We start from the raw sequence: 24,905 nt of genomic DNA, 5'->3' as shown, positions 1-24,905 counted from the left end.
TTAAAAGTGGGTATGGGGCGCTTGTCTCTTCTGTCTCTTCTCTCTGCCCCTCACCTGCTTGTGATCTCTCTAAATAAATAAATAAGCAACAACAAAAAAGGAGAGATCAGATTATCTTTTTGTTCTGTTGATAGAAAATATTACAAAACTGTTGTTGTCATATAAAGAGCCAGTCAAAGAATATAGGGGGAAAGGATTATAGAGCTGAGTCAGACAGTAATTTCATAAAAATATTGTATCCATTTTTTAAAATGTTTATTTATGTTGAGAGGGGGGAGAGGCAGAGAGAAAGGGAGAGAGAATCCCAAGCAGGCTCCGTGTTGTCAGCACAGAGCCCAAGGTGGGGCTCGATCCCACCAATCAGGAGATCATGACCTGAGCCCAAGTCAAGAGTCAGGAGCTTAACTGACTGAGCCACCCAGGCACCCCTCTGATCTCTCCTTTGATGTGGTTGATCAAAATTTTATTATTGGTAACTTAAGAAACCTTCATTGCAGACTCATCACTATTTTAGCTGTGTTGACAAATTTGGGAAAATCATAAGCAAGTTTCTTCCAAGTCTCAGCTTCATTAGCTTTGCGGTAAATCCACTTGGCGGATTTTTACCCACTTTTAAAGGAAAGAGAAAAAGAAATCAGCTCTGCCATGTGTGAAGGAGAATCCTGGTACATGAGGCTGGGAACCAGACAGGACCCTGACCGTGAGGGCCCTGCACTGCCTCTTTTAGGAGCCCTCCTGTCACTTTCTACCTCAGCTATTTCAAGGGAGAAAACCCACAGAGATTCCGGAAACTCAGGGGCAAGGGCTGGAGATCTACTTGAGTCCTGGCTGACCACGTCTGAGCGACTTCCTTCCCCATTCTTGGCCGCATTTTCCCTGGTCTGTGTCACGAGGTGGGCATTTTCCCGATTTCCCTGCGTGTCTCCAGCGCCGTCAGAACAAAAATGAAACAAGAGGCGGGAAGCTCATCTGGAGACAGGGATCTTTCTTGGGATACCCAGTTCCTCAGGGCTGGGCAAGCGGAAAGCGGATCCTTCCTCTGTGCTTCGTGTTTCCAGCCGGAGCATTTTCGCAAAGGGCCTGAACGGCGCGCAGGCTTCCCAGGTTCTCTCCCTGGAAGTCACGGTCCCTTCTTCCCCGGGCCCTTCTTGCAGGCGCTCTCCCAGTGGCCGCCGCTTCCCGCCGGCCGGACCAGAGAGGCTGCCCCAGCTCGTCTTCAACGGGCGCTAGAAGCCGACGGCCGGGATTGACTTATTTAGAGAAAGTGGGTACGGGGAGCGTTGCGGGGAGGGCGAACCATAGAGAGAGTGGCGACGGGTAGAGAGCAGCCAGGGTGGGAGGGAAACGTGTGTGCAGAAGGGCTGGAGGAACACCATAGAGAGGCGGGCGGAGGCTGGAAGGGCCACGGTGGTGGAGGGAAGGCGATCGGCCTCCGAAGGCCGGAACCAAAGCTATAACCACGGACACCCTTGGCTTAAGGGATTGGGGGGGGGGGGGGGGGAAGCGGAGGGGGGAAGGTCACTACCAGTGTGCGCTTGAGCAGTGAACTCCCTCTCTCAGCCTCAGTTTCCTGTCCTATAAAGCGGGAATGGTAATGCGTTACCTCGCAGGGTAATCAAGTAGAACCAGGTATGAAAGCGCCAAGTAATGCCTTTGCACGAACATGGTGGGACACGCAGGGGCTAATGCCGTTATTGTTCTCGCGTGACGAGTTCCTCTCTGCAGCTCTGAAGTTCTTGAGGACACTGACATCAGCCTGGGTGGCTCAGTCCGACTCTTGGTTTTGGCTCAGGTCATGACCTTGTGGTTCATGAGATTGGCTCTCCCCTGACAGCGCGGAGCCTGCCTGGGATTCATCCGTATTCTCTCTCTCAATTAATAAGTGAACTTAAGAAAAGAGTCTCTAAAATCAGCCAATGGAATCGGAAAAATGAGAATTTAGGGCTCCTCGTGTAATCGCTCTTGAAATCTCTCTCTGTCTACCACCCCTTCTCTAGCTCGGACCTCATGCCTTCTCATGTTTGGATTTCAGCATCGGCCCCTCTCTGGCCTCTCAGTTTCCACTAGCCCACCAACACAGTCTGGCAGAGCTTTCTGAAATTCAGATCTGATCTCATTCAGCTCAAGCCCCTTGCATGGCTCTCTTGAGTCAAGACAAAAATCCCAGCTCCTTGGCTTGACATTTAAAGCCTTTCTATGAAGTGTAGTGCCCACCAAGCCTTCTAGCCCCACCTGTTACTACTTTGTGCCCTGGTCAAACACAGCATTTCATACCCCCCCCCCCCCCCCCCCCATTGAAATCTCACACTTTCATTCCTCAAGGTGTTAGGTCTCCATCTGTGACTGCCACTCGGGGTAACCCTTCTGGTGGAGCCTGGTGGGTTTTTTTCCCTCACAACTTACTTCCTCCGGAAAGCATCCTCTGACTCCTGCCTACCTCCAGCTCCCAGGCCAAGTGATAGCACCACCTTCATCCAGCTTCTTTCTTGCTGACCTCAGGACACTAGTTTCAGAGAAATCCTAAAGCCCTCACAATGCTAGTGCCTTGCTCAAAACCCTCCTGTGATGGTTGCAGCACATCGTCTAAGTTCCTCAAGCTAGTAACTTCATGTCTCCAGCCAGCATTGTACCTGGCTTACTATATTATGCTTAGTCACTCTGGAAGATGGGTAGTTCTCTAGGCTTATTCAGCCCTGGCTGAATAATAAATATCCCTTGGAAAGGATATACTTACATAGGATTGAACTACTTCTCAGATGTTGATGGACATTTGTTTATATTGCCCACATTTTGGCTATTATGAAGAATGTTGCTCTGAACATTTATGCCTAAGTTTTTGTGTGAACGTGTTTTCAGGTTTTTTTGTTTTTAAGGATTTTTTTATACTCTCCCTCAAAATCAATAAATATTTAAAAAAGATTTCATCTTTAAGTAATCTCTCCACAGTCAGAGTCGGGCTCGAACGCAACAACCCCGAGATCAAGGGTTGTATGCTCTACCGACACAGCCAGCCAGGTGCCCCCCTGTGTTTTCAGTTTTGTTGAGGATTTATCTGCCAATAGAATTGCTGGGTCATATGGTAACTTTCATCTTTAACTTTTGGAGGAAACACACCACTTCTTATTCCCACGAGCAGCGTCTGAGGGTTCCAGTTTCCCTACATCCTCATCAAGCTCTAGTGTCTTTGGGTTTACCAAACACTTTTCCTTCAAGTCCTGCAGCACCTCCCACTTGGACTTGAACTACGCAAGTCCAAGTGCTCTGGAAGCACCCACTGTCATCTGTCCTGCTTCTTTTTCATTCTTGCCCTTTGGAGCACATCTGCTTCCCAGATTCTTGGTAAGTGCATTCAGTTGGGGAACACTTAGATGGGGCAGTATCTGGCCATATTCAGAGACCATCAGAGACTCAGGACCTAGCGTGTAAATGCCTGCTTTACTGTTTCCATAGACCGAATGTTTGTGTCTCCCTGTCCGCATTTAACATATTGAAACCTAATCCCCAATGCGATGGTGTTAGGAGAGGGGGCCTTTGGAAATTGACTGGGTCATGAGGGTGGAGGCTTCATGAATGGGTTTAGTGATCTTATAAAAGAGACTCCAGAGAGCTTCCCCACCCTTTCCATGTGTGAAGGTGCTGTCTGTGAATCTGGAGGGAGCCCCTCCGCGGACACTGAATCTGGTGGCATCTTGGTCACAGTTCTTGACCTCCAGGACTGTGAGTACATTTCTCCCACCAGGTATCTGGTATTCTGTGATGGCAGCCTGATGGCCTAGGAATGTTGTGTCACACGAACAAATTGTTCAGCTTTTCCAGACCTTGGTTTCTTCAACCCTCTGGGCCTCCTTCCTGGCCATCGAGAGAGATCCCTCAACTTAAAATGGGCCAAATATTTCAAAAGACATTTCAGAGAAGAAGCTATGAAAGTGACCAGTAAACACAGGCAGAAGTGCTCAGCATCATTTGGCATCAGGAAAGTATGAAATGTGACACTCTTCCCACCCCTTAGGCTGAGGTTAAAAGGACTTTCGGTATCAAGTGTTGGGGAGGATGTGAGGCAGCTGGAACCCACATACGCTGCTGACAGGAATGTAAGTTGCTGCAGCCACTTAGAAGACTATTAATACCTACTGATGCTAAGCGTACATTTACTCCAGGTCCCAACACTTCTGGTCCCAGATACACACCAGAAGAAACAAGTCCTTATATCCACCAAACGACATGTACAGGAGTGGGTGTATTCTTAGGAGCTTTATTCATGATAGGCCAAAACAAATGTCCATTGACAGTTAAAGAGAAAAAAGAAGAGGGTCACCTGGGTGGCTCAGTCGGTTGGGCATTCTTCCGACTTCAGCTCAGGTCATGATCTCATGGTTTGTGACTTCAAGCCCCGCATCGGGCTCCATGCTGACAGCTCAGAGCCCGGAGCCTGCTTCAGATTCTGTGTCTCCCTGTCTCTCTGCCCCTCCCCCATTCACACTCTGTCTCCCTCTCAAAAAAAAAAAAAAAAAAAATATATATATATATATATATATATTTATTAAAAAAGAAAAAAAAGGAAATTGTGGGATAGCCATATAGCAGAACTTACACAACATTGGTGGGGGGGGGGACTATTGAAAACAACAAGTGTGGCTGAGATATTGATGAGTGAAAGAATCAGTCACAAAAAGGTACAATACAATTATATTTACGTGAGGTTTAAATTCTAGAGAGAGGGGCACCTGGGTGGCTCAGTTGGTTAAGCAGCTGACTTCAGCTCAGGTCATGATCTCGCGGTCTGTGAGTTTGAGCCCCGCATAGGGCTCTGTGCTGACAGCCTAGGGCCTGGAGCCTGCTTTGGATTCTGTGTCTCCCTCTGTCTCTACTCCTCCCCTGCTTGTGCTCTATCTCTCTCTGTCTCTCAAAAATAAATAAGTGTTAAAAAAAATTAAGTTATAGAGAAAACATGTGCAAGCAGGGGAGAGGCAGGAGAGGGAGAGAGAATCTTAAGCAGGTCCCACGATCATTATGGAGCCTGACTCAGGGCTTGATCTCACGACCCTGGGATCATGACCTGAGCCAAAATGAAGAGTCAGATGCTCAACGGACCAAACTACCCACATACCCCTGTTTATATGAGGTTTAAAAACAGGCCAACGCAGTCTTTGGGAATTGAAATCAGAAAAAGTGGAGGCGTCTGGGTGGCTCATTTGGTTGGGTGACCAACTTTGACTCAGGTCATGATCTCATGGCTTGTGATTTTGAGCCTTGCATTGAGCTCTGTGGGGACAGCTCAGAGACAGAGTCTGCTTTGGATTCTGTGTGTCCCTGTCTTTCTGCCCTCCCCTTCTCTCTCTCTCTCTCTCTCTCTCTCTCTGTCTCTCTCTCTCTCTCAAAAATACACATTTACAAAAGAAAAGAAACAAAAAGTGGTTACCCTCCTTGGGGATTAATGGCTGATAGGAAGCATTTTGGGGAGCTCTCTCTGGGTTGCTGGTTATACTGCTACAAATACATGTAAAAATCCACTGACCTTAAGGCTTGTGTACTTTGTGTAATTTATGTCTTATATGTATTAAAACAACAACAACAAAGAATGGTGGCCTCTACATGACAAAGGGGGAAACGGAGTCACCATATGGCCAATGCTGTCACACAGTGCTTCTCAGATTCACCCGGAGAGACTTGGAGTCTGATTGTTTGGAGACTCAATTGGGATCCTATCATTGCTAAACTGCTTGATTAAAATCTGAAGTTTGCCACAAAATCGTGATGGAATGCTTAATCCTTCAAAACACTTAGCATTGAGTCTAGGTCCCGCCTTCTGGTTTTTCCTTGCCAACACCCACAGCTGGCATGTATTTGGCCAGGATCCACCTCTCTGCGTCACACTCAGGGAACTCTTTCCCGGAGGAAGCTCCCATTTACAATCTGAACTTTCTAGTTTCACCCCTTGTACCTCTCAGGGGCCATGAAACAATTTCCCTATAATGAACATAATGGGATGAGAAATTGTATGGACTCCCAACTTTGAGTTGCCATCCCAGCTCTGGCGTCCACTTGCTGTGTGACCAACATTTCACTTAGCCTCTCTGGGCTTCAGTATTCTCTGCAAAACGGTAGGGCTGAGTTTGAGACACTAAAGGACCTCTGAAATTCCAGTCTCCCCTACATAAGATCCATTAGTGATGCTTTCAGTGTCCTGATTGTTATCCGTAACTGCTTCCACGTGCTTAGGTCGCTTGGGGGGGGGGGGGAGGGGGGGGCGGTGACAGGTTCAATGTTTTGGTCTTTGTCGCCCCCATGAGGCCCACGAGAGCGCCTTGCTGCAGCAGGTGCCCGATAAAAATAAGATTTGTCGCCTCTAAAGGGAACGAAGGGACGAGCTACTTCGATCTGGTTTGCTCACTTTTATCCCCAGAAGCTGGCATGAAAGAGACACTTGACAAATATTTCGTGAGCGATTGATCGAACAAAAGGCGTTTGGAACCTTTCCTTGGAGGGCGTGTGTTTCCGCCCGGACGGTTTTCATGTGAACACCGCTCCCCTCCTTTCCGGTCTGAGTCGATGGCTCCTTGCTCCTAAAAGACTCAGTTGGGCCGCCTCCCGAGAACCTGGGAGCACCCCTCTCCCTTCCCCGGAGCAGGGGCCCCGAAACATAAGGACACCGGTAGGAATCGGTTGATAGATGCAGGAGGCCCGTGTGAGTCCTGGCAGCGCGGAGAAGTGGTACAGTTAGCCTAGCGTTTGGCGCACAGAGGGCCACGGAAAACCCCCCCAGCCCCTTGTCAAGATGGGGGGTTTAAGGACTAGAGGATGGAGGATGACATGGGTAAGCCAAGATTGGGGGGATGCAGAGAAGGTCTTTGGTCACCACAACCCTTAGCTTAATTCTCCGTGCCTTCACTTAATGCAGTTTTTTCTCCTTTAGCTTCTCCTCTGGATTCAGTGATGCCCATGGCTTTGTTTTCATGGCGGAGGCTTATGTCCTCAACCAGTACCCGTCCCCTGAGTTTGCCTCTCCTCCTCCTCCTCCTCCTCCTCCTCCTCCTCCTCCTCCTCCTCCTCCTCCTCCTCCTCCACACCCTTCTCCCCTCTCTCTAGGCTTTCAGGCTCGTTCCCTGCTCTGAGTCAAGGCCAGTACCTGTTCAGTGACCAGAAGGACATACCATACACCTACATATACACAGTGGGAGTGGAGAAGCCCGATGACAGCCTGGAAGTAAGGGAGCTGACTCCCACCTGGTTTTCAGCTATCCTAAGTGCCTGCAGGTTTTCAAGAATGCTCTCTGTCTCTAGGCTCATGGCCTCTCCCTCTTGGGTGTCTGGAACTTCATCTGTGAGGCTCGTGGCAAAGCCTTCAAGTAATCAGGCTTCCTATAAGTGTTCCTTCTGCCGCTGGTGGTTCAGGATTACTAGGGAGCAGGCTCAGCACATCCTGGTGCATTAGGGGAAGCTGAGCCTCTATTATCGACAGGGACAGAAAACTGATGCCTTTATCTTCAAATTTTTAATTAAATCCTAGTCAGTGAACATACAGTGCAATCTTGGTTTCAGGAGTAGAATTTAGTGATTCATCACTTACATGCAACACCCAGTGCTCATCCCAACAAGTGCCCTCCTTAATGCCCATCACCCATCTAACCCATTCCCCGCCCCCCCCCAATCAACCCTCAGTTTGTTCCCTATTGTTAAGAGTCTCTTGTGGTTTGTTTCCCTTTCTCTTCTCCCCACCCCTCTCATATGCTCATCTGTATTGTTTCTTAAATTCCACATATGAGTGAAGTCATATGGTATTTGTCTTTCTCTGAGTTATTTCACTTGGCATAATACACTCTAGCTCCAGTCATGTCATTGCAAATGGCAAGATTTCAATCTTTTTTTTTTTATGTTTATTTATTTTGAGAGAGAGAAAGAGAGAGCACGAGCCGGAAAGGGACAGAGAGAGGGAGAGAGAATCCCAAGCGAGCTCTGGGCTGATAGTATAGAGCCCAAGTGGGGCTTGATCTCATGAACCATGAGATCATGACTTGAGCTGAAATCAAGAGCCGGATGCTTAGCCAGTTGAGCCATCGAGGTGCCCCTCACTTTTTTTTTTTTTTGATGGCTGAGTAATATTCTGTTGTGTGTATATATGTATGTGTATATATGTATATATATGTATATATATATACATACATACATATATACACACCAAATCTTTTCTCGTCCTCCATCAGTGGGTGTACGTTCTCTCCCCATAGCTTGGGTATTGTTGATAATGCTGCTATAAATATTGGGGTGCATGTGCCCCTTCACATCTGTATTTTTGTGTTCTTTGGGTAAATACCTAGTAGTGCAGTTGCCAGGTCATAGGGTAGCTCTATTTTTAATTTTTTGAGGGACATCCATACTGTTTTCCAGAGTAGCTGCACCGATTTGCATTCCCACCAATAGTGTTAGAGGGTTCCCTCTCTCCGCATCCTTGCCAACACCTGTTGTTTCCTGAGTTGTTAATTTTAGTCATTCTGACAGGTGTGAGGTGGTATCTCAGTGTGGTTTTGATTTGTGTTTCCTTGATGATGCGTGATGTTGAGCATCTTTCATGTGTCTGTTAGCCATCTGGATGTCTTCTTTGGAAAAGTGCCTATTCATGTCTTCTGCCCATTTCTTCACTGGATTATCTGTTTTTTGGGTGTTGAGTTTGATACATTCTTTATAGATTTTGGATACTAACCTTTTACCAAATATGTCATTTGCAAATATCTTTCTCCCATTCCATAGGCTGCCTTTTAGTTTTGATGATTGTTTCTTAAAACTGATGTCTTCAGTGAGCAGTGTGCCGGGAATCTTTCCCCAGCTCTTCCGCATCCAGCTTGAGAGATGTCAGTTGCAGAGCTTGGCTCTGGCATCTCTAATAGAAAAGGCAGCATCCTTTTCTGGGTTATTCTATCCCAAACTGAATGATCTCCAACCTTGAGGTGTGCTGGCCGTCTATAGGTAGTGAAAGCAGGAGAAATAATGAAAAAGATGCTTTCACCTCGTAAGGTGATGAATGATCTTCTTTTTCCCATAGGTCTCACCCAAGAGGGAGGGACCCTGGGTTTTCACTCTGTACCGGGTGCGATTTATGACAGGGGAGTTCACTCTCTGGCTTCAATAATCCCTCTGTAAATTACCAATGAATTCTCTACTCCCTGTCCCCAACCAGATGGTAATGTTTTGCCAAGTCTGTTAGGACATCTATTTTATTGTCTTGGTCTTTGTTTCTTCCTCTCAGTTTTGAAACTGGGAAAGTCCTGGGACCCATCCCAAACCAGAGCAAGTGGGTCACCTATTCTGTCCTCACTTGTGCCCCCACACCCAAGGAGTCCTTTACTTATTGACTTCCATGAGGTACTCCCCACGTCTTGTGACTGTAGGAAGCAGCTCAGGATGCAAAGGGAGATGGGCCAAGTCCCCCCAGGGTTCTGGTGTGCTTGCAAACCTGTAAGAACGCACTCCACGCCACCAGCACATGTCTCACACTCGGAATTCTGGGCCTAAGTGTGTGGCCCCTGTGTAAAGACCTTCAAGCGCTCCAGCAACCTCTGCCAGCACTGACTCACCCAGCTGGGGTGGGACTGCAGGCCCCCTCTGCCCACCCCTGACCTTCCCAGGAGGTGGCCCAGCAGATCCCGGAGTATTCCTTAGGGAAGGGCTTCCCTGCTGGCTGTGCGGGTGGAGGCCCAGAGTTCAGGTGTGCTCTAGATCTGGGGGTCGTTTGCCTCCAGCGCTCCAGACCTATGGAGGAGCTGGCATTACCCTAACTGGCCCCGAGTAGCGTGTGACCCAGGGCCAGTGACGACCTCTCTCCGGCCTTGGTTTTACCAGCTGCACAGGGGGAATGCTATTTTCATGCCGTGTGAGGTGTTAAGTGTCAAGGCCTGGGTTTCCTCAGCCGCCGCGGGGCATGAATAATTCCGGCCCTCGGTCTTCGCTGTGCGGCAACAGAGACACTAACACCCCTTTTCTCAGGCCGTTTCCCACTGCGCCGTCGGAACCGTTGTTTGGGGAGATCATTTCCGGTCGGGGCGGGTTTCCGGGGCGCCATCCGGCCACATGGCGGCGGGAACGGGCCTGGCGCTGCCGGCGCGTCTCCTCCCCGCGCGGCGGGCAGTTTTGGGGCGGTCCCCGGAGCTCGTCCCGCCGTGCGGGGCGCCGGGCGGTGCCGAGGAACCTGTAGGGCACTGGGTGGCGCGCGGCCGGGCTCGGGGCGCCGGCCCGGGGCCGCGGGCCGCACAGGCTCAGAGGCGGTGAGTTGCGAAGGGAGAACTCTCCGAACTCCGTCCGTCCTGCCCCAGGTTCGGCGCCCGGAGGTCGGCCTGCCCCGGCTCTCCTCGGGGTGGCCCCCGCCGCTCAGCGGGTTCTCTCCTCTTCCTGCGCCCCCGGCGGCCTCGGACCCTCTCGGACCGCCGGGGTGCGCCCTACGCGAGCGCAGGGAGGAGCCCCCCAAGCCACAGCCCAGGCCCCGCCAGCGTGATTCGGCTCTTCCAGAGCTGCGCGCACCCGAGGAGCCACGGCGCGTCAAAGCCTTCGTAGCGCACCTGCTCGGGCGGCGTCGCGCTCGCTCGCCCGGCTCTGCCGGCTCTGTCCGCGAGTGTGAAGGATGCCCGGCAGCCGGCCCCGCACGTCCGGGACGACTAGGCCGGAAGGAACTTCCGGGACGGTGGAGAGGCCACGGAGGCTCCATAGCACCTCTTGTTTTTGGTACAGATGGTAGAGGCTTGCTGTGTGACCTGAGCCTCAGTTTCCAAATTCCTGAAATACGGAATGGCTTGTGGCCCCCAGCCAGCTCTGGTCAGGGGTGACAGGCGGGAGCCTCTTGTTGGATCCCGGACTCCGCCACAACCCCCCTTTGTCGCCTGGGATCGATCACTGTCCCCCTCAGGAACTCAGTTTCCCAATCTGTAAATGGGATGGAAGTCTCATAGGCGAGCTACAAGTGTGAGGTACCGTTCAAAGGCAGCACGTACTGCTCCATTACTTACTTGTGGCAACTCATGGGGCCTGCTGAGACAGACTCAAATCAGTGTGAATTTTGAGTCTTCTTAAGTTGCTGGGGTCGGGCTGGAACCCAAATGGTGTAGGAACATTTCCTTTGTGGGTGTGAGTTCTTGGCCAGAGAGCTTTCTTACGCACACCTCCCTCTGCTTGGGAGGTTGGAAGCATCCTGGAACTCCTCGTTGCAGCCCACACTGTTGACTACACCAGGGTAGGATGGCTGGGCCAAGGCTCGGAGCAGTGGGTCGGGGCAGGAGATGTGGCATTGTTAGGATCCTGCCCAATGGAGCGGTGAGGGTTTGGGCGACATAACGGTCTTGGGGTGTGGGACAGAGTGGCCCCACGGGCAGTGGGCCTTGGAAATTGAGAAGCCTTGTGAGGGAGGTTGTGGGGACCTGGGATGGGGTGCAGAGAGGAGGGCAGGAAGCCTGGTGAGTGAATTGCTAAGACCCAAATTGGCCCAGAGGCACAGGCTCGGCAGTCACTTGATTCCTAAAGGGGAGAAGGGCTTGTCGCGAGGGAATGCAAGATAATGTGGAATGGATGGTAGACGTTGAGAAGAGATTGGTCCAGGAACAGTTCCTGCAGGAGGCAGGGCTCAGACTGCAGGCTGGGGAGGGAAGTGGGGATACTGGACACCGGGTGTGAGTGCCGGCTCTGTCACTTGGGCTGGAGACCTGATGCAAGCCTCTTGCCCTTTCTGAGGCTCAGTGGAGGGCCTGCCTGACCAGATTACTAAGAGGATTTAGCAAGGCCCCATATGTGCTGTGTGAATGGAAGTTTGGGGACGAGAGGAATCGGTTGCAGATGAAGTGGGAGAGATTGCTGAGCGCCAGGGATTTACTTGCTAACAGAAGGGGGGTGAAAATGCCAGACAGTCAGCACGAGCAGAGACACAACGTTCCAAAATGTGAAGCGTGGACCAAGAATGGTTCGGTGCAGCCGACTGGACAGGGTGGCTGGGGCACATGGGGAGAGGCCTGGAATGCCGGGTGGAACCAGGGAAGGTCCTGAGCAGACGAGGTATAAGAAGTCTCCTGGAGCTGACAAGCAGGGCGTATAGGAGGTCAGGACACACAGGATTCTGGAAGACCGAGGAGGAGGCTGCCAGCAGAGGGAAGGGGAAGAGTTCTAGGTCAAGAAAACACATGAGCCTTTGCACCTGGAGCCACAAAAGTTCGGGGTCTGGTTGGAGGGCTGCGAGGTGCTGTGTGCGGTTGGAGCTCTGGAGGGTGAGGTGAGGTGGCTGGGCCACTTCATGAAGGGCCTCAAATGCCAGCGTGAGGGATGTGGTCACACAAGTTTGACCTCAAACACAGCAAAGCTTCCATGAAGAAATATCTGAGCAGAGACCAGAAAGGGTCCATCCTCGTGAGGGGCTAAAAATAACACTCCAGAGAGAAAGAACAGCAAACAAAGGTCCTGGACATGGGAGAGGCTGGGGGCTGCACTGTGCTTGATGGGTTTCTGGGTTTTCTGAGTGCAGTGAGGGGGGCTTTAAGTCAGGGAATGACATGATTCTGTAGGTTTAAAGAATATGTATTGTTGCACTATTGCCATAAAAAGAGGGTGCTGGGGGAGGCAGAGGGTGGGTGGGGGGCTTTCACTGTAAGCAGGGGGCAAACTGGTTTGCAGTGCTGTAGTGGTGGTGGTGGTGGTGGGGAGGTGTGAACTCCTTGCAGACAATGGTCATGAGCTCTGACTGGTGGAGTCAGGCAGAAGCAGGAACTGTCCTGAGGACAGTATGAACCCAGGCCAATCACATGATCTTGCCCAGCTTCAGTTACCCCATCTATGAAAGGCATCTTCACAACCCCTACCTCGTAGGTCTGCTCCGAGGATGCAGTACACTTAGCAAAGGCCAGCGCCGCAGTCCTGGCTCAGTAAATGTTGGTCATTGTCATTTCCAGGGATGGGTGTGGGGTGGGGTGGTGCGGTTCTCATGGACGCAGGTACTATATGGGTCTAAAACTCAGAAAGGCGATCTGGGCAGGAGACTCATTGGGTGGTTGTCTGTGTAGACCAGAATCAGTGTTGCCCTGGGGGACATTTGGCATGTCTGCCCTCACAAGAGGGGGGTGGGAATGAGGGAGGGGGCCACTGGCTTCTGGAGGGCAGACCCAGGCATGTTGGCCTGCAATGCAGAAGACAGCCCCTGACACCAAAGGATGATCCAGCCCCCAAATATCAGTAGTGTTGAGAAACCCTGGTGTAGATAGACAGTGTTGTTGCCCTTTGAACCAGGCATGCCCTCAGTTCAGGGTCTCCACTGTCCCTACTGCCTGGCTCCTTGTGAAATCACAAGGGGAAGAATCTCCAGGACAGCGCTGTCCTATAGAAACAGAATGTGAACCACGTTAAAAATCGTGAAAAGAAACAGGTGAGATCAATTTTAATAACACACCTTAAACCAGTATGTCCAAAGTATTCTCATGTCCAAATGTAATCAATATAAAAGTCATTTGTGCAAGAGTTGATAATCTTTTCTTTTGGAACTAGGTCTTCAGAATTTGTTGGGTGCCTTGCATTTATTTACAGCACACCTCAATTCAGCCCGGACACTTGTCAAGCCTCCAAAAGCTATGTGTCGCAGATGGCTGCTGTTTTGGACAGCACAGTTCTAGAGGGTCTTTAATTTTAGCCTAATACCACAAATGTTGGGGCATTTGGGGGTTTCTGGAAGGTTTTCTGAAGAATACTTTCTCAGTTCCAGCTTATTGCCACACCTAGACATTTTTTTTTCCAAGTGTGCCTGGAAATTATGAATTTGTGTGTACATTTTCTGGCTTCTTAAATGTTGCCCCCAGTAAAACAGTGAAAAGTAGCATGTGGTCCAAACCGAATACTACTGTGAGTCCTTTCTGGCCCTCTGGTCTCCAGTTTCCAACTGGTTGAGGGTGGCTCAGGGGCTGCCCCATACTAGGCAGCCACTAGCCACGTGTGGTTATTTAGATTTAAATTGAGAGAAATACCATTTAAAATTCAGGTCTTCAGCCACAATGGCCACACCAAGGGCACAGTAGCTCCACTCGGCTAGTGTCTGTCCCATTGGGCAGCGCGAAGGTCAGGAATTTCTTTTTTGATAGCTCTGCCCGCTTCCCACCTCCCTCAGGTCCTGGGGCTGGGCACAGCAATAACACCCCTTTCTCCACTGTGCCCTACCCCGCCCTGCTGCTGCTGTCCCGTCTCCCGCACCGCTTCCCTGCTCTTTGACAATTCCCTGCATAACTGTAGGTCGAGCTGTGGGTGCCCCACATGCGGCTATCGTGCCACCACATGAAGCTCCAGATGCGGCCTGTGCTGCCCGGCCCCTCTCCGTGGCGACGGGCACATGCACCGGGGCCCTGCCGCCCGGCCTCGGTTTCCCCCTTGGCGCCACGCTTTGTTCAGGCGCCATCAATCCTCAACATCCCTTCAACTTGACGCGAAGAGCCACCTTTCTCCAACTCCACATTCAGCAACTTCTGGCCTTCTGGCTCTCGGTCTCCCCATCTGCCCAGTGGGGAATGCCCCAGCTCCTCATCTCTGTCACTGGTGACATCTGGTCTTCTGTGGGCCTCGGTTTCCCCCATGTGCTGGGTGGGAGAGTAGTGGCTTGTGGCACATTCTGATGGCTGGCCTCTGGACCTCGGTCTCCCGTTTACCCGATGGACAGAACCCCCCTCCTTCCACTCCCTACATCACCGGGCCGGAGGCGCAGGCGGGACGGCCCAGTGGCAACAGGACAGACCTGGGCGCGCCCCTTCCTTCAGGGATATCGGGCAAAGACAGACCGCCTAGACGGTTTATGAGTTGATCTCTGTCGCAGCAGCCGGACAGTTTCTGTCGGGTGCGGAGGGGAGCCGGGGCAGGGGCGGGGCTGTCTCCGTGGAGCCCGCGCCCTCCGCCCGCAGCCGCGGGGCTCACGGCAAGCGGGCCGTGGGAGCCGCCGGCTCACGGCCAGCGGAACCTTCGTTGCGGTGTGCGCGTTTCCGGAGGGTGCCCTTTTCCAGCGACGCCGCCGCCCCTCGCGCCCCCGCGCCCGCGCCCCCCGCGCCCGCGTCCCCGGCGCCGCCGGCCCGGAGCTCCCGGAAGTCTCGGTCCCGCCGCCGCCGGCACTCGCGAGGGGAAGCCCGGGCCGCCCGGGACCTCGGCCCGCTCCTCCGGTCCCGAGAGGCCGCCGCATCGGGTACGGGGGCCGGGACGGAGGGAGGAGCCTGGCTCCGGGACGGCGCGAGGCTGGGGGAGGGGCAGGCGCGCCGGGGGTGGGGTGGAGTGGGGGTGGGGCGCGGCCGGGAAGGAGCCCGGGGCGGGGGGACCGGAGGGAGAGAGGGGCCCCGAGGGTGCGGCGACGAGGGGGACGGAGGACCTGGGCGCTGGGGCTGCAGAGGAGCGGGCTGCAGGGATGGAGTAACAGAGGTGCCAGATGCTCACGGAGAGGAGGGGGAAGGGGGCTCGGGGGCCCAGGTCAGAGCAGCGGGGAGTAGGAGGAGGCCCTGAAGGGTAAAGACAGAACAAACAAGGATGGGGCGTGGGGGTGGGGGCTTAGATGGTAGCAGGGTTCAGGGTGTGGGGCGCACAGGAGGCAGGCGGTCGAGGCGTCCTAGGGATGTGTACACGAACTGCAGACAATGGGTTAGGCAGGGGTGAGGGCGTTGAGACTTGGGGGTGGGGGGGGATTACGTGCAGGGTTAAGTGCGGGACCGTAGAGAAGCCCAGAGTGGAAAGCGGGGAACTGTGTTAGTGGCGTTCTGGACCCGCACCAAGAAAGGGAGCGAAGCGAGGCCACGGGCGTGTCCAGAGGTGGGCAGGCCTTCCAGGGACCCTGGTGCCCCCACCTGGGCCTGGGAAGAGGAGGGAGGACCCGTTAGAAATAAAAGAGGCCACGGAGGTGTGAAGACAGGAGGCCGACTTGGAGACCTGCAGGCTGTGGGGGAGTTGCGGGGAAGGCAAGGGGCGGGATGGAGGCCTCTGGTGCGGCTCGGGGGCTGAGAGGAAGCAGCAGGAGGAGAGAGGCAGGGATGTGCCCGGCCCAGTTGGAGGTGTCCTGGAAGCGGCTTGATGGAACACGCGGTCTGGCCTAGAGTCGGTTTCTGTTTTGCAGGAGAGGTAGGTCAGTGGTGCAGAGGGCATGACAAGCAGTAATAATGGGGACACTTCCTCCAGGAAGCGGCGATTTTAATTTCTCTCCCCTCCACTGCTCCCAGCTGACACCCCAGATGCTGCTGCTGCCGCCTCGGCCGCCCCACCCTCGGTCCTCCTCCCCAGAGGCCATGGACCCACCGCCCCCCAAGGCTCCCCCTTTCCCCAAGACGGAAGGCCCTTCCTCCACTCCATCCTCGGCGGCAGGGCCCCGACCCCCGCGGCTCGGCCGCCACCTGCTCATCGACGCCAACGGGGTCCCCTACACTTACACGGTGCAGCTGGAGGAGGAGCCCCGGGGCCCGCCCCAGCGCGAGGCGGCGCCGGGAGAACCCGGCCCGCGTAAGGGCTACAGCTGCCCGGAGTGCGCTCGTGTCTTTGCCAGCCCTCTGCGGCTGCAGAGCCACCGCGTGTCGCACTCGGACCTCAAGCCCTTCACGTGTGGCGCCTGCGGCAAGGCCTTCAAGCGCTCCAGCCACCTGTCGCGGCACCGCGCCACGCACCGCGCGCGCGCAGGCCCGCCGCACACCTGCCCGCTGTGCCCGCGCCGCTTCCAGGACGCCGCGGAGCTGGCGCAGCACGTGCGCCTGCACTGAGGCCCCGACCCGGGCCCCCGGGCCTCGCGAGCCACACAGCGTCGCTCCCACACACGCTCCCTGCCTCTCTGAGGTTACTGCCTTACCCTGGGCCTCAGTTTCTCCATCTGTCCAAGGGGAGAAACACCGTTCCTTCCTTACCTTCCTGTCTAGCTGTGTGATGTAGACCAAGTCGTTGCCCCTCCCTGGGCCTGGGAGCCAGCCTCTGAGCTGGGTTCCGGCCCAGCTGTGCTGTGTGAGCCTCTGCAAGTGACGCGACCTCTCTGAGGCTTGGGCTTCCGCTCCTCTGAGGCGGTGAACGGTTGTCTGCGCGGAAGATTTGACAAAAGAGCACGGCGCGGTCTGGCTCGTTTCTGTATATCCCCCTTCCCACCCACAACCCTCACCCCTTACTCAATAAACATTCCACACTCCACTTCAGGGCTTTTATTTGCGTGTGTGTGTGGAGGGGCGGCGGGTGGGCGGCAGGGTGGGAGGGGGCGGCCCGGACCGTTAGCACCCGGGAACCTTCCTCTCGGCGTGTGTTTCTGGCCGAATCCGTTTCCCGAAGGCCCAGGCGCCCCGCCCCCACCTTCCTCCCCTGGACCCTCTTCTCTGGGCCCCGGTCCTCTCTCCTGTTACCGGTGCTACCAGCTCCCGGGGGACACCCAGAGGCGCCCGCCCCGCCATCACTTGCGACCACGGGGGTAGCCCGGGGCCGTTCCGGAGTCGCCCGGACCCGAGAGGCTGCTGCACCGGGTACGGGGGCCGGGAGGCGGGAGGGAGCAGGGAGCGGGCCGCGGAGAGGGGCGGGGCCAGGAGCGGGGACCTGTGCGCCGAACGGGGCGGGGCCGCCGCGGGGGCTCGGGAGGGCATGGCTGCGAGCTCGCCGAGAAAGGCTCGGAGGCCGGGCCGCGGGTCGGGGGTGGAGCCCTAGAGAGCGCCGGGATCTAGAGAGAACCTGGGGGGGGGGGGGAGGCAGTGGATGGGCGTGGACTGGAAAGAATCTGCCGGTAGCCGAGCTAGGAAGGGGGGCTTAGGGGTGTCCAGGGAGGTTGTTGGACGGTGGGTCAGGACCTGGGGGCCTTGGAGCTTAGGCGAATACAGAATGGGTAGAAAACACTCCTGGGCGGAGTGATAGGATGGGCTAACACCCAGACCTGGGTCAGGAGCTTAGAGAAGGAGAGACCTGCAGGTCTACGGGGTGGGGGGTGGGGGGTAGTAGAGAAGCCCTGCTGGTGGCCAGAGTAGAGGGGCACCTAGTGACCGGAGGAGGGTACGACTAGGGAAGTTAGAGCGAGGACCTGCTTGTGCCTGTGTTTACAGTGGGTGATGGAACAGGACAGAAGAGGCTTTCCTACGACGGAGACGGTAGAAGGTTCACAGAAGGTCGTAGAGTCCAGGGCAGAAGGACTGGAGCAGTGACGGAGGTTGGGGGGTGCAGAAGTTCTGGGCAGGGCACACAGAAGGTGAAGGAACGGAGCTGGTGCCCCTGAGCTTCCCTCGTCTGTGTTATCTCATCCTCTCTCCCGTCCCCCAGGCCTCAGCCACCCCTCCGGATGCTGGTGTTGCCGTCGCCCCCCTGCCCGCAGCCCCTGGCGCTTCCCTCCGCAGAGGCCATGGAGGCCCCTCCTTCTCGGACAGGCAGGTCCCCAGAACCCGGACCTTCCTCCTCCACAGGACCTCCCCAGCCTTCCTCCCCTCCGAGGCCCAACCACTACCTGCTTATTGACACCCAGGGCATCCCGTACACCGTGCTGGTGGACCAGGAGTCTGAGAGAGAGCCCGGGGCAGATGGGGCTTCAGCTCAGAAAAAGTGCTACAGCTGCCCCGTGTGCTCCCGGGTCTTCGAGTACATGTCATACCTGCAGCGACACAGCATCACCCACTCGGAGGTGAAGCCCTTTGAGTGTGACACCTGTGGGAAGGCATTCAAGCGGGCCAGCCACCTGGCTCGGCACCACTCCATTCACCGGGCTGGTGGCGGGCGACCCCATGGCTGCCCGCTCTGCCCTCGACGCTTCCGTGAGGCCGGTGAGCTGGCCCAGCACAGCCGGGTCCACTCCGGGGAGCGCCCGTTTCAGTGCCCACACTGCCCGCGCCGATTTATGGAGCAGAACACCCTGCAGAAGCACACTCGGTGGAAGCATCCATGAGCCGGGCTGCCGGGTTCCCCAGGTGCCATGGGGTTCTGGGGGGAGCCCGGACTCTCGTGGCCCTCAGACACGTGGCCAGTGCGGAAGGCTGGGTTGCAGCCCTGGACACAGACACAGACACACTTCCTGCAAAGGCCAAGCCCTGCCTGAAGGAGGAGCCCCTGAGTAGCCTTTGGATACTTTGGAGATAAAGGTGGAAAGGAGACCTTACCTTCCTAGGGTGGAGCCTCAGGCTGAGCCTGACCAGGTGCCCAGGAGACAGTGCTATGTGTGAAAATCCTCCAGCCTGAAAATCGTGGTTGGGAGCCATCAAGCATCTGCACCAGCTTCCTGACGCCCCCTTGTTGATGCTGGGGGAAGGGGCCCCAGACCTGCCTTGCATCCCCCCAGCCAGGACTTGAGACTGGACACCCAATAAACACCTTTCCCATTTTGAGCACTTGAGATTTGTTTTTGGGCACAGCGGTTTGGCCTGCCTGCTGCCCAGCAGGGAGACTCAGCAAGTGCCTGGCCCACCTCTTCTTGGGCAGAAGAACAAATCGGCCATGTCTACTCTCCAGAGAGGGAAAGAGCTTCCCACTGCCTGACCTCAAATAACACTAACAGCGCCCTGGATCTTGAGCGTCGCCTGTGGCCAGGTGCTGGGCTGAGCATTTCACTTGGGTCATCCCAAGTGCATCCGCACAGTGCTTGGCTTGGCTGGCTGGGGATGGGAAGGTTGGCCTTCTGCACTGGGATCAGTCCTAGCTTGACCCCTCACAAAGGGTGTCATCTAGGTAAAGTGTTGTTAAACCTTTTTTTCCTTAAAGCTAGGATCTCCTGTAAGAAACACATTTTATATGGCAACCCAGTAAACATACACAAAATATATGTGCAACAAAAGTTCAGCAGTACTTAAATTTCTGCCACATGCAATTAACTTTTTTCCTTTTTGCTAATTCCATTCTACTATATTGAATTCCCTGCCCATGAACCTGTAGTTTGCAAAATACCTATCTAGGGCAGGTAACTCCCCCTGGACGTTTTGACCCAGGCTACAGTTTATCTATGATGTGAAGCAGGTAGGAGAGGAGTGTGGCCACAGCTTTCTAAATGGTGCAGACCTTTAAATTCTCCTGCAAGGTTACAGCCCTGCTCTCATAGAGCTGGCCAAAATTCCAGTAGCAAAAAAAAAAAAAAAAAAAAAAAAAAGAGAAAGAAAAAGGAAATGAAAAGTCCAGTAGCAACTGGTGACTGGGAGGAGAGGCTGGAAGCCGAATAAACATCTGCCTTCTTAATGAATTTTCTTTGCGCGTCTGTTTTGTGCCAGGCACTGTGCTGGGCCTCATTTCTTCTTCCGACCTCTTTTTGGGTGGAAGAACAAATTAGCCATCTCCACTCCCCAGAGAGGGAAAGAGCCTCCCACTGTCTGACCTCAAATAACACTAACAGCGCCCCGCTGTTGGGCCTAGACTATGGCCAGGCGCTGGGCTGAGCGTTTTGCCAGCACCATATCAGTACATCCTCACAACGAACCTAAAAGGGATCATAATCTCCCCACTTTGCAGGTGAGTAAACTGAGTGGGGTTTGGGGGAGGAGCGGCCAAGATTGGGTGGGAATGTTCCAAAACCAGCTCGTAATCACTACCACGGGGCTAGTGGTGGTGGTGTTCCAGATCCCCGCCCCCCTCCTCCCGGCCTGGGAACCGTGTGGTCGGGCTGTAATGGTGGTGCACACACGGTGGGTGAAGTGGCGGGTTGCGGGGATCCATATGGCCAGTTCCCAGGGTTTCGTTTAAAAGGATTCTCCCGGCAATTCAACTTTCCTGGTTGTCTCCTTCCCTTTCCCGGGCCCCACTCCGTGCGTCGCCATCCACTCCGGGGACCCCCGGAACCTGCTGCTCTCCAGGAATTGGGAGTTTCTTGACATTCCCTGCCTAGGCTTCGCGGAGGGCGGGGTAGCGCGACAAGGGGCCGTCACGCAAGTGCAGCCCGGGCCTTTGCCGCAAACGGCGGGCCTCACCTGGGGCCGGAGACTCCCGCAGAAGCGCAACGACCCGCGGGCCGAGCGAGCGCCGGCGTCCCTGCCCGCCCCTCCGACTCGCCACCCCGCCCGTACACTCGGGGCCTCTGCCGCCCCGCCCGCGGCGGGTGGGCGCTTCCCTCCACTCCCCGCGACACTTTGCAGACGCTCCCCGGCGCCGGGCATGGGCGCCGCCGCCGTCGGTCCCCTGGCCGGATTCCGCGCGCGGGTGGGTGAGCGCGGGGCCTGGCCCCTCCGACCCCGGGCACCTGCGGGCGGGGGGATGGTGGCCACATCAGCACCCGCGGCCTAGCGCATCTCCCGCTGCGACCCCCTGGCAACATCGCTCCCCCTCCCACCCGGGGGACAAAGGGCGGGGGCGGGGGCGCATCCCCACGCGTGACCTTCCCCCGCACTGCGCACGCGCCCCGCCCCCTCCACCACGGGGGAGGGGCCCTGTTCGCCCACACGAGTGCGGGGGAGGGGCGTGGGAAGGCGCTCGCGTGGGCCGGACCCCCACCCTATGCCTGGAAGTTGGGGCACGGTCTCCTCCCCCCCGCACCTCTCGCCTCTTTTGGCCCCGAGGTGACCTGTGATGAGGGTCCGACCCATTCGGGCCAGGATGTGTCCGCTCTGTCGACCCCGCGGGGAACCCACTCCTCCTTCCCTCAGTAGCCCGGGGTCTGGGTTCCCAGCCCCCTCATTCCCTGGGAGCCCTGGAGTTTGAAACCCCGGGTGTCCCCGCTCGGTCCTGAGGGTATGGGTCCCCTCCTCCCTCAGACCCAGGAGTCCCAGCCTTCAGCACCCCCATTTCCCCAGCCCTAAGGAGTTGGGCCCCACCTCCCGCGGGATGTCCCTCCATCTGTGGCTGCCGTTTCTGTCCAGTGCCCCTGAGGCGCTTAGCTGCCCGGGTCCACCTGAGGTCGCGCCATGAATGACCGAAACAGCCGGAGGAGGACACGTGAGGAAGCTGGGACCCTGCCCCGACCCTGGTCCCACTGCTGCCCTACCCATCCCTGCCCTTTCCTCCCCAGGGCTGCTGTGGTTGGGGGCTGGTCCGAGGCGCCTGGGGCCTTCCCTGGGGTGACCCCTGGCCTCTCCCCTCCAGTGAAGAAAGACGATGAGGCCTTCGAGATCTCCATCCCCTTCGATGAGACGCCCCACCTAGACCCACAGATCTTTTACAGTCTGAGCCCCTCTCGGGGAAACTTCGAGGGTGAGCTAGGGGGCAGGCTCGGAGGGACCCCAGGCAGCTGGGGTGCAGGGCCCTTGAGGCCTGGGGTGTGACCAAGCCTCCCCGCTGTCCCTAGAGCCTCCGGAAGCCGCGTCCCCGACTGTGGCCCTGATGAATGGGGTCAGGGCCCAGCTGCATATGGCCCTGGAAAGGAACTCCTGGCTACAGAAACGCATCGAGGACCTGGAGGAAGAGAGGGATTTCTTGCGTTGTCAGCTGGACAAGTTTATCTCATCTGCCCGCATGGATGCAGGTGAGGCGCCTGATGATCTAGTCCCTTGGCCCATACCCAGGCCCTGACACCCAGCTCCGGCCCTTCCTGGGGATATGGGACCCTCCGCACCTACACCCTTCCTTTTGGTGGCCCAGTGGGGACCTGGCATCGTTATCTCCTTCTTACTTCGTGGTGGTCTCCAGGACCCCAAGCCCAGCTTCCTTCATGCTTGATTCCTGCTTCTGCTGATGGGCAAGACCCTGTGGCCATCCCTTGCCCCAGATAGTCAGGGCTTTCCTTTCCCAACATTTAGCTCCTATTTTTGGAGAGTACAACTTCTGTTCCTTTCCTCATGATGTTCAGCTCCTAACTGGCTTCCTCGCAGGACCCCGTATTCCCCTGTGATTCACACCTGACACTTTGGGCAAGGGGTCTGGTCCCCCCCCCCCCCAACACCTGTGTTATTGAGGATCTCTCTGGTTTGGAACTCCCTGTGGCCTGGGTTGCTGATGGGAACCTATCCAGGATGTTTGGCCCAAGGGCCTCTGAATTTTCTTGGTGAGAACCCCAATACTGGATGTCCCCCCAGCCCACCTTGTGGTGGTGGCCCCTGCATCAGAGCCTCAGATGCTCACACTGTCCAGGTGAAGGTGGGTGCCTGACTTTCCCAGCGCACTAGACCCAGAGCCTGGGATTTCTCTCAGGGTCTGAAACCTCTTCCCCAACCAGGGTCTTGCTTCTTGGATTTCTAGTCTACTCTTCTGGAGGTCCCACAGAGACTCTCCTGAGGTCCTGTTTTGGTCCTCTCAGCTCCTCCTCCAGACTTCTTGCTGTCAAGTTGGAGTCAGAGGAGCATGAACCCATGCCCCACTCAAGATCTCTGCCCCCAAATCCAACCGCCGGCACTGTACTCAGCCATCTTGGTGGAGACTGCAACATCTATATGCACTGTCTCTTTGGGGATTCCAGCCCTGGTTGAGGCCCCCCTCTCCTGTGGACCTGTGTGTGGTGTGACATCTGTCTCCACCTTGCAGATGGACTTCCTGCCTCCTCTCCCCTGTTCTGGAAGTTCATGTGTGTCCCTCTCTCTCTACCTCTCTCCAGAGGACCACTGCCGGGTGAAGCCTGGGCCCAGGCGGGCTGAAGGGGATGGCCGGGGTGGGGCTGGGGGTGAGGCCTCAGACCCTGAGTCTGCGGCCTCCTCGCTCAGCGGAGCATCTGAAGAAGGCAGTGCCGTGGAGAGGAAGAGGCAGAAGCAGAAGGGAAGTGCTGGCCGGAGGCGCTTCGGGAAGCCCAAGGCCCGGGAGAGGCAGCGGGGTGAGCAAGGAGCAGGGATGGGGGGAGGGGCCTGCTGTGATGCCCCAGGAGGCCCTCCCTTCTCCCCTAGCCTGGTTGTCCCAGCCTGCCCGTGGGGTCCTGCTCTGCGGTCCCTCCTCACCGGCTTTGCCTCCTGGGGTCACCCTGCCCTGAGCCTCAGGCTCCTCATCAGCAACATGGGGAGGGGAGAAGGCTCCTCCTTTTCCCTGGTGCCACTGTCTCACCATGGCTCCCAGCTGCTCCTTGTCCTGATTCCCATTTTGTTCTGCAGTTCTTCCTGTATTGGGCTCCCCATCTGCCCCCTGTGTCCGCCTCTGTCCCTCTCATGTCTGTCTCTGTGCCCCGGCCCGGCCCTGCAGTAAAGGATGCAGACGGTGTCCTTTGCCGATACAAGAAGATCCTGGGCACCTTCCAGAAGCTGAAGAGCATGTCTCGGGCCTTCGAGCACCACCGAGTAGATCGCAACACGGTGGCGCTGACCACACCCATCGCAGAGCTTCTCATCGTAGCCCCCGAGAAGCTGGCTGAGGTGGGCGAGTTCGACCCCTCCAAGGAGCGCCTGCTCGAGTACTCGCGCCGCTGCTTCCTGGCCCTGGACGACGAAACCCTTAAGAAGGTGCAGGCCCTCAAGAAGAGCAAGCTGCTGCTTCCCATCACCTACCGCTTCAAGCGGTGATTCTGCCCCACCTGGCCCGGGACACGCCCTTCGGCCCCCACGTCCCTCCCTCCTCTGCCCCTCCTGGCAGTGGCAAGCGTGTGCATGAGTGGTGTGCTCCTCCAGAGGGCCTGGGGGGTGGGCGGGCGGCGTGTTTCTGCGTTCGCCTCCCCTCGTCCTGCAGATCCCCACTCCTGCCCCGGGTCCCTTGTATGTAGATCTGACTCCCTCCTTGCCTCTCACGTTCCTAGCATCCTCCCCTTCCTCTGCATCCCCTGGGGAGGAGTTCCAGTTAGCCAGTCTCCCAAGAGCTACTGCCCAGGGGGTCGGTGTCTGCGCTTTCCTGAACGTGGGCACTCCTCCCCCGTGAGCTGCACCGTCCTGCCCTCACCGGGCCCTTCCTCGTGGAGGAGGGGGTGGGAGGACTGCGAGACTCTCTGCGGGGCCGGGCCCTGTACATACCCCGTGTCAATCCTCAGCCCCGAGGAGAGGCTGGCCCACTCTGCCAGGAGCTCCCCATCCACATCCCGGACTGCCCCGAGTCTACGTGAGAAAGAATTATTCAGAGAATTTAAATTAAAGAGAGAAGATAAAATTTGGAATAAAGGAGGCCCGGTCTCTTCTTGG

General features: G+C 56.0%; 3 protein-coding genes across 18 annotated transcripts; all 3 read left to right on the top strand.

Moving 5' to 3' along the window:
- Positions 1–1,133: 1,133 nt before the first annotated feature.
- On the top strand, positions 1,134–17,136 carry ZNF580 (zinc finger protein 580). 4 transcript variants are annotated; one of them, XM_019819098.2, is made up of 2 exons: positions 1,134–1,264; positions 16,191–17,136. In XM_019819098.2, exon 2 carries the CDS (start codon positions 16,203–16,205, stop codon positions 16,719–16,721), a length of 519 nt encoding a protein of 172 aa, XP_019674657.1. In that variant the 5' UTR covers positions 1,134–1,264; positions 16,191–16,202; the 3' UTR covers positions 16,722–17,136. The 4 variants fall into 4 exon arrangements, with proteins under 4 accessions (XP_019674657.1, XP_023100786.1, XP_023100787.1 ...); XM_023245018.2 differs by lacking the exon at positions 1,134–1,264 and adding an exon at positions 15,013–15,172; XM_023245019.1 differs by lacking the exon at positions 1,134–1,264 and adding an exon at positions 15,285–15,402.
- ZNF581 (zinc finger protein 581) lies at positions 1,145–19,755 on the top strand. Of its 3 annotated transcripts, none has more exons than XM_006940827.4 (2): positions 1,145–1,264; positions 18,241–19,755. In XM_006940827.4, the coding sequence occupies exon 2, from the start codon at positions 18,260–18,262 to the stop codon at positions 18,854–18,856; it is 597 nt and encodes a 198-aa protein (XP_006940889.1). In that variant the 5' UTR covers positions 1,145–1,264; positions 18,241–18,259; the 3' UTR covers positions 18,857–19,755. The 3 variants fall into 3 exon arrangements, with proteins under 3 accessions (XP_006940889.1, XP_003997440.1, XP_019674656.1); XM_003997391.6 differs by lacking the exon at positions 1,145–1,264 and adding an exon at positions 17,249–17,459; XM_019819097.3 differs by lacking the exon at positions 1,145–1,264 and adding an exon at positions 17,674–17,713.
- Positions 19,756–20,094: 339 nt separating this feature from the next.
- Positions 20,095–24,880, top strand: CCDC106 (coiled-coil domain containing 106). Of its 11 annotated transcripts, none has more exons than XM_003997389.6 (6): positions 20,104–20,403; positions 21,744–21,819; positions 21,967–22,074; positions 22,169–22,345; positions 23,411–23,623; positions 23,983–24,880. In XM_003997389.6, exons 2-6 carry the CDS (start codon positions 21,789–21,791, stop codon positions 24,297–24,299), a joined length of 846 nt encoding a protein of 281 aa, XP_003997438.3. In that variant the 5' UTR covers positions 20,104–20,403; positions 21,744–21,788; the 3' UTR covers positions 24,300–24,880. The 11 variants fall into 11 exon arrangements, with proteins under 11 accessions (XP_044902745.1, XP_003997438.3, XP_019674655.3 ...); XM_019819096.3 differs by having other exon boundaries at positions 20,105–20,403; positions 21,678–21,819; XM_023245016.2 differs by lacking the exon at positions 20,104–20,403 and adding an exon at positions 20,840–21,087 and having other exon boundaries at positions 22,171–22,345; positions 23,517–23,623.
- Positions 24,881–24,905: the final 25 nt, after the last annotated feature.

This window comes from Felis catus, chromosome E2, assembly GCF_018350175.1.
Source record: "Felis catus isolate Fca126 chromosome E2, F.catus_Fca126_mat1.0, whole genome shotgun sequence".
NCBI lineage: Eukaryota > Metazoa > Chordata > Mammalia > Carnivora > Felidae > Felis > Felis catus.
This window is presented reverse-complemented; position numbering and strand designations above follow the sequence as displayed.